General features: G+C 30.1%; 1 protein-coding gene across 1 annotated transcript; it reads left to right on the top strand.

Moving 5' to 3' along the window:
* LOC109353029 (phytohormone-binding protein-like) lies at positions 993-1,758 on the top strand. The gene is made up of 2 exons (XM_019595221.1): positions 993-1,234; positions 1,354-1,758. Exons 1-2 carry the CDS (start codon positions 1,060-1,062, stop codon positions 1,641-1,643), a joined length of 465 nt encoding a protein of 154 aa, XP_019450766.1. The 5' UTR covers positions 993-1,059; the 3' UTR covers positions 1,644-1,758.

Genomic DNA, 8,058 nt, shown 5'->3' with positions numbered 1-8,058 from the left:
AATTTAAAAAACATTAAAAATAGTTACAAAGTAATTTATGTAATAGTGTGTTTGTTGCTATAATTTTAAATGTTGGTTAAGTAAACCACAAGAGAAAAATTATAAAACATTTTAAAGTTTTGAGCATATTTTAAATTGAATATTTTAATATGATGATGTAAAACTGACTTGGGAACAATTGTTCAATTAACAAAATATTGGATCATAGTACTAATTAGCAACATAATATCACATCACTACTTAACAACGTAACAATCACATTTATTAATTAACAATATAAAATTATGGATTAACAATATATATAGGTGGGAATAGCGGATCCAGGTACTTGTAGGTTTGGATACTTCATTGTCCAAATCTAAACTCATTCAGCAGTGGGTCTTAAAATCTCGAATCTTAGTTATATGTAGGTCTAAATACATAGACCCAAATTCAATCCATAGTAGGTATTTTTTGTGGGTATGTCAGAATAACCATTGTCATCCGTAGTGTGAATTGACATTTTGAGAGTGTAAATAATTTCATCCTTAAAAACAACATGTAAACAACAAAGAGGAAGAATTGAAGAAAAAAAAGGCAATTGTGCAGGAAATAAGACTTTTCTCCACCAAATATTTAACAAAGCTATATTTAGTTCTCATAAACTTTAACTCGAATCCTGAGTCAGTGTTTGGCGAGAAATCTGTGATATATTCACGTAATAATGTAATAAAAATAAGGACATTTCGCTCTTTTGTTTGTTTCTGATCAATCAAATTTCTCCAAATAATATTATTTTAGATTTTTTAGATTTTTCTTTGTAATAAAGTAATATTATTTTAGATTTTTTAGATTTTTCTTTGTAATAAAGTAATATTATTTTATTGACGTGTTCATGTAATAACCACATTTATAAAAGCATCATAAAAACTTCTCTCATTTGCCTACACGTGTAATATAAAAGCAATAAAAAAATCATAATAAACAGCAACAACAAAAAAACAAACACCTCAAATACCACCGCTATATATTCGCATACATATCATGCTGCTCTATAGAAACACAAATTGAACATACACGATGAAGGAATTGAACACTCAAGCAGAGCTCAATGTGGGGTTGGAAGCCCTATGGGAAACTATATCCAAAGATTTATTCATAACTCAAAAGGTTATCCCAAATGTTGTGAAAGATGTAAAATTGATAGAAGGTGATGGAGGAATTGGTTCAATCCTCCACTTTACTTTTAACCCTGGTGAGTTTATCTTATTTATGATGTTATCATATTACTTGCAACTTTATAATTATTTTACACATTTTTTGATTTATTGTTTAACTATACTAATGAAATTCATTTTTGAGAATGAATCTTAGATGTGACCCCAATAAGTTATCAGAGGGAGAAGATTGTAGAGCTTAATGAAATTACACATGAAATTGGGTTGCAAGTAGTTGAAGGGGGCCATCTGAATCAAGGTTTATCATACTACAAGACAAGTTTTCAACTATCTGCAATAGGAGAGGTTCAAACTTTGGTGAATGTGAAGATCTCTTATGACCATGATTCTGACATACAAGAAAGTAATAGTCACTCAATGAAGACATCAGATTTCGTGCTATTTTATCTTAGATGCCTAGAAAAATATATTTTGAATAATACCTAGCTTGAAGGTAATATTGACATGTCAATTATCTATTGCCTATGATATGTAAAATACAATTCATCAGATCATTGTGTTTTGATTGGTTTTAAATAATGCTTGAAACCTTGAATGCTTATTTACCAAAGTATTAAAAACATAGAAAGAATGTTGAGTTTTACAGTATTTTTCGATTTGTTTTAAAGAGACTGAACACTCTGTTTTGACCAGATAATAATGTTAGAGAAGAAAATATCAACTTAATCCAATATGTTTAGTTTAAACATTACACACAATTAAGTCGTAGAAATTAAAATAGATTTATTTATTTTAATCTAGGCAACAAGTATTCTAGATGAAATATAATTTTATCCGATTTAAAAACATTCAATGAGGCTAATTCTCACACGAGAGTATCATTTGAAGCCTTGAATGACAGCAGCATACCATATCTCCTGCTCTAATTCTCACACGAGAGTATCATTTGAAGCATTAGTTTGTGGTGCCTGTGTCTATATTTAATTAAAATTTATGCTCCAAGGAAACAAAAATAATCGATTAGAATTACTAATACATTTTCAACCAAAGGAAAAACATAGAACCTAGTGTTTTGATTTGTATAATACAGCTAGCCTATGGTTTATTTTTATCCTAAACCTCTATATAACTTAAATTGACAAGTGTGGTGTGTGCATGTGTGATAAGTGTTACAAGAAGAGGTATGCTATAGGCATGTTTGACAAGTAGACTAGGTGTAAGTGAATACAATAAAGAGGGAAGAGAGAACACAATATGGAGGAGGATGACTTCAACTTGAAGCTCATGCATGCTGACCTTTAAAAGAGAGCAGTGTGAGAAAAATTTGATGTCATATTATAATTTATGTAGGATAATACTACTAAATTAGTTTACTTGTTTGAGCGTAACAGAAATAAATAGCTTGCTTGCGTGTATTATTTTAAATCTTCAAATAATCTATATAGCTATAGAAAAACATAATAATCATAAAAAAAGAAGCCATCTTTCATGCATAACCGTGGAAATGCCCTACTGTTTTTCTGGACAATAATCACCTGTCTTTAACTGTATTGTATTTTCTGTCTCAAATTTATCATATTTTATCATATGAATAAAATAAAAATTTTAAAAACAAAAAATAATAAAAAATCATATATTGATTGGTTTAAGACATGGAGTGGGACATCATTTAGAATAGGTGATCGTTTACTCCTCAACAGACATAATAAACTTCTCTAATTTGCATACACGTGGAGATGCCCATTTCGTATTTGCTTAACTAGTTAGCTGCCATAAAATGCTTCTCTAATTTACTGCTTCTGCTATATGAACACTGTCACATTTTGGTATATCTATTTATGTCTCAGTTCAATTACAAAATGTCAATTAATTAAAAGAAAAGTTATAAAAACATAAAATAATATTTTTATATTAAAATTTGATTAGTTAGAAACAAAAAGATAAGATCTTTTTAAGACATGTGATCATTGTTCTCAAGTAGAGCTCAGTGTGGTGATTGAAACCATGTGGCAAGCTATGTCCAAAGATTTATTCATAACTCAAAAGGTTATCCCAAACACTGTGAAAAATGTGACAGTGATATAAGATGATGGGGGAATTATTACAACATTCCTCTTTACTTTTAATTCCATCTGGTGATTTTAGTTCAGCTTCATCTTATCTCCGATGTTACCTAATTATTACTCACAACTTTATTTTTTTTTTTTTTGCACATTTTGATTTAATTAAAACTAATAATAAGATACAATTTTGTTATTGAGTTTCAGATATATCATGTATGTAACCCCAGTAAGTTAGCAGAAGGAGAAGATTGTAGAGAGCTTGATGAGATTACTCATGAAATTGGGCTGCAACTGCTTGAGGGGGTCATCTGAATCAAGGTTCCTCTTGCTCCAAGACAAGTTTTCAGCTTCTGCAATATGAGAGTTTCAGACCATGGTTAATGTGAAGATCTCTTATGTCTATGAATCCAACATGGAAGAAAGTACAAACCCGATAATATTCTATCTTAGATGCCTAGAAAAATCTTGTGGAATGATGCTTTGTGAGAACAACGTCTCCATTAATAGAGACTTGTTTTTTTCTTTGTTTTTAATGATAAAAATGTAATTTTATTATAATTCAAATATTATATGTATTATTTAAAATTGTATTTTATTTTATTTTTTTAAATATTTGTTTCTCCATTAATTAGTATATCGTTTCATGTTAATATTCACATCACTTATGTGGGCTTGATCATTAATGTGATTTACTTTGTGTCCTTTAAATAATATTTGAATAATTTAATTAAGAAAATAAAAACATAGAAAGGTGCATGGCTTGCAAGGGAAAGTAACTATCGTTTATTATCTTGAATAGAAAGAAAATGAATTATTAGCTTTTGTTTTTGTGCTTTCAATTGTTGTTGTGGTTTGCATCTTTTTTTTCATTAGCAATAATATAATTTATTAAAATAAACAATAGAATTAGGAGAATAAGTGATATTCGTATCCACTTAGATACAAAATATTAACAATTAAGGAAACACTTTGAAGGATAATAATCTAGTCTACAAAAAGAAGTTGAAGCTAGGAAAATGGGTTACAAGCAAATTTCAAGCATGTAAAAAAAACCAAGTCTACAATCTCATCAATAATGAACCTAAAGTTTTTGAAAATTATTTTATTCCTAACCAACCATAAAGACTATATAGTAACAAACCAAATGGAGATCCATTGTAAAGCTTATTCTTGTTCTCCATCCAAGATAAGAAAGAATAAGAATAGAAGTTAGTCTTAACATCATTGTGGATAATTGAATTAGAGTGAGGATCCACCTACTTTGAAAGTAAGTTTTAAACTTACTTTCCATCATAGCCATTAATTCTAGGGATATCTAATGGCTTAGATCTACTCACTAGTTAAAACAATTGAATTTTCCTAGAATTGATGGCTAGGATGAAGAGTAAATTTTAAGTAAATGGATCACTCCTCATTGAATTAAGACCATATCGAGAGTAAAGTTTTTGCCAAACCATATATGATGTTGAATATAAGAAAAATAAATTATTTATGAAAGTGCAAAGTGTCAAGGATAGCACTAGCAATATTTTGTCTATGTTTTGATAAAGACAAGGTTCTATTAAAGCTTGAAGATGACTCAACAATTAACATGCATAATACTCATATGGTCATATCTAGACTAGGATATAAAATAGAGTCATTATTCTAAGTAGTCTAGGATGTGTGCCGTAGTAAGTGAAGTATAGGTGAGGTGAACCTAGGTGCAAGTCTCTCAAGCCATCTTAATTGTCATATCATATCCATGAGACATATCATCTAGTTAATTGTATGTTCATACATTAATCATACATGTAATATGTGCATATTAGGCATAAAATAATTGCTAGGACATGTATATAAGTTGTGCATAACATATGAGAAGTTTACCTTTTGAACCATGTATATTAATATGCCAGTTAATCGATTAACATGGTGACTTAATCGACTAACTCATCTGCTTTTATGTTAAATCAGTGTTTCTGTTACAACTGTTTTCTGTTTCATTCTGTTGCACTAGCTAATCGATTAATGGATAGTCTTAATCGATTAACACATCTGTTATTTTGTTATAACTGATTTCTATTTTAATTGTTTAACTGTTAGCAATGAATCCAACTGTCTAAACTACTCACTATAAATAGAGGCAACTTCTAGAAAACTGTAGCATTGAATTCCATTGTATATGACTGATTTTAGAGAGCATATTTCGTTTTGTTTTTACTGTTTTTGCAAGAGAGTTGCATGTGTGAGAAGAGAGTTATCATGCTGAATTGAATTATGGTTTTGCATACTATTTTACACTTTCTTATGCTCATTCTTATCTTGCTCACATGTTCATTCATTATTTGTAAAGATTGATAGAGGGATATATTGATTTATGTTTTTGATTAACTCACATAATCTTGATGGCTTGAGTGATTAGTGAGTGAGTTAGTCTTAAGGTCTTTTACTTGTAATATTTCAAGCATTATTGTATTAATAATACCTTGCTGTTTTAATCTGTTTTTGTGTATTTTTGGATTGATCTCTTGTTGTCGTACCACCACAGAGATTGGGATCCTTCACCAAGACTAGAAGGTCTTGATTTGAGGACAAGAATCTTAGTTGTGGTTGTTTCGCGAGAAAGGTTTTCTCAGGCGAAAGGTAGAGTAAAACTAATGGTTTAGGTGTCCTAGATTTCAAGAAAGAAGCGTCATATGTTCTTGTAATTGAATTGGTGTGTGTAATCATTCGTATATTCAATATTGTGAAGAAGAAAATCTCTCAATATCATAAGGAGAGGTCTGGATGTAGTTTGCAGTGGACCGCAAACGAACCAGGATAAAAATTCATCTTTGCACGCTTTTCTCTCCATGAATCATATTTACTTTTCTTGATGTTTCAATTTGAATTTATAGCTGATATTTTGCATATTTGTTCATTGCCATATGCTTATTAATAATGCTTAAATATATGTGTTTTATCTATGTTCAATTGATTTTAAATAACTGTACAATCTACCTCTCTGATCATTCTGTTATGTGCATGTGTTAATTGATTAAGACTATGTGTTAATTGATTAAGACTAGTTGTTAATCGATTAACTGAGGTGTTTCCAGAATTGGATGTTGGTGCAAAAAGTGGTAATTGATAACCGCTATACCTATTCAACTCCCTTTTAGGTGTTTCTAGGCCACTGATACCTAACAATTTATTGATTCCTCCATCACACTACAAAGAACACACCTGAGTGAGTCTTGAGCTCCTAAGACTCCTCGCATGACAAGATACACTTGTGGTTTGCATCTCGAGTGTCATATTTCTAAGGTTGGAATATTTTAATAGACTGGTGTTTGTGATGAAAGGTTTGGGAGAAATTGTTGTTCTTGTCATTTGATAAATTGAATTGGTTGGGTTTTTATCATGAGGGACATAGAATGCTTTAAGTGAATTGGGCTGTTGGGCAATTTTTGTCTTTATTAATTAAGGTTTTGGGATTGTTTTAGATGAGTGGTTCAGATTTTCTATCTCAGTCATTAAATACTTTACTTATATTTAAAGAGAACAAAAATATTCTTATACTAGTAGCTAAATTATATCATGAAACTATTAAAATCATAATATTTTTCATATTTAATTATTTTTTATAAAACGTACATTTCTAAAAACAAAAAATATTGGGCATTTGTCATGATTCTATTTCTAAAATTAAATTTTATTTATGAAATTGGTGACCGTCCAATGAATAAAATAACAAAAAAAAATAGTAGAGAGGATTCAAAGTTTAATATTATCATTAATTTAATTATAAAACATTTCTTCTACACATCATGGATATTCCAAAAAGAAACATGAAAATAAAATAAAATCAAACCACTATCATCATAAGCTAAAGAAACATGAAAATAAAATCTACACATCATGGATATTCGATAGTAACTTGCAAGCATGTTCCCAGCCCAACTTTGAGCTGATTCCAAAAAGAATGTAATATTTATGTGTCACGTGTAAAGATTTATATATTTCATTATTTATCATTTATTTAAATTATTTTTTGAATAGTAAAAAAAGATTAAATATGATATTGAAGGATAAAGATGACTTATTGCCCAAGCAAATCAGTAGACTAGACCACATCAAGCTAGCTTACCAAAGGAATGCATCAGGACCAAGTCAGACAGACCAAGGACAGAGCAGCAAAGGCTAGGGCCAATTACGCTGTAACGCCCCAAAAAATACTTCTAAAAAACATTGCGGAAAAATGGGTAAATTTTTTTTTTGAATAAATAGATTGTATAAAATTGTTTCCCTTTTAAAACCTTCCTTTTCCGGGACATCACTTTAAGTAACTCGAATGCGAAAATCAACTTATCGTTATTGAACGATAACTTAACTTGATTCACAATTTCCTGAATAAAACAATGCATATAATCAGTTAAGTCATCTTTAGTTCATACAAACTAAGTCAACAAAGGTGGAAACTACATCGCCACTAACATATACAAAATCCAAAAAGAAAGGGGGAAATATTGATCATCGCCAACAGACACTAAACAAAGACATGAACGAGCTGAAGCTGTCAGTGTTTCAAAAGTCACAAAATGATAAGCAACTCCTAGTGGCTAACTCCAAAGCTAGGGTACTGCCTCTTCTCAATTCTGCATGCCCTCTCTTGGAACGTCATGGACGGGTAGTTCCAAATCCGAGTCAAGCTGTCTATCTGACGAGCACACATCTGAAAAGCAAGCAATAGAAAAGAAGAGAAATAGAGAGAGTAAGACATCTAATGAACATAAATTCATTGACGGCGTGGACTTACTCAGAATATTACACTCAGATATGAAAATCAGGTCATATATATATATAACATATTACAT

This window comes from Lupinus angustifolius, chromosome LG07 (genome assembly GCF_001865875.1).
Source record: "Lupinus angustifolius cultivar Tanjil chromosome LG07, LupAngTanjil_v1.0, whole genome shotgun sequence".
Taxonomy (NCBI): domain Eukaryota; kingdom Viridiplantae; phylum Streptophyta; class Magnoliopsida; order Fabales; family Fabaceae; genus Lupinus; species Lupinus angustifolius.
Note: the sequence above shows the minus strand (reverse complement) of the source record. Positions and strands in the feature narration are given on the sequence as shown.

What these genes read in the sequence shown, in the direction of transcription:
- LOC109353029 (XM_019595221.1), top strand. Translation starts at nt 1,060, where the DNA reads ATGAAGGAATTGAACACTCAAGCAGAGCTCAATGTGGGGTTGGAAGCC. An exon ending in CCACTTTACTTTTAACCCTG is followed by an intron (nt 1,235 to 1,353) that starts GTGAGTTTATCT and finishes AATGAATCTTAG; the next exon opens with ATGTGACCCCAATAAGTTAT.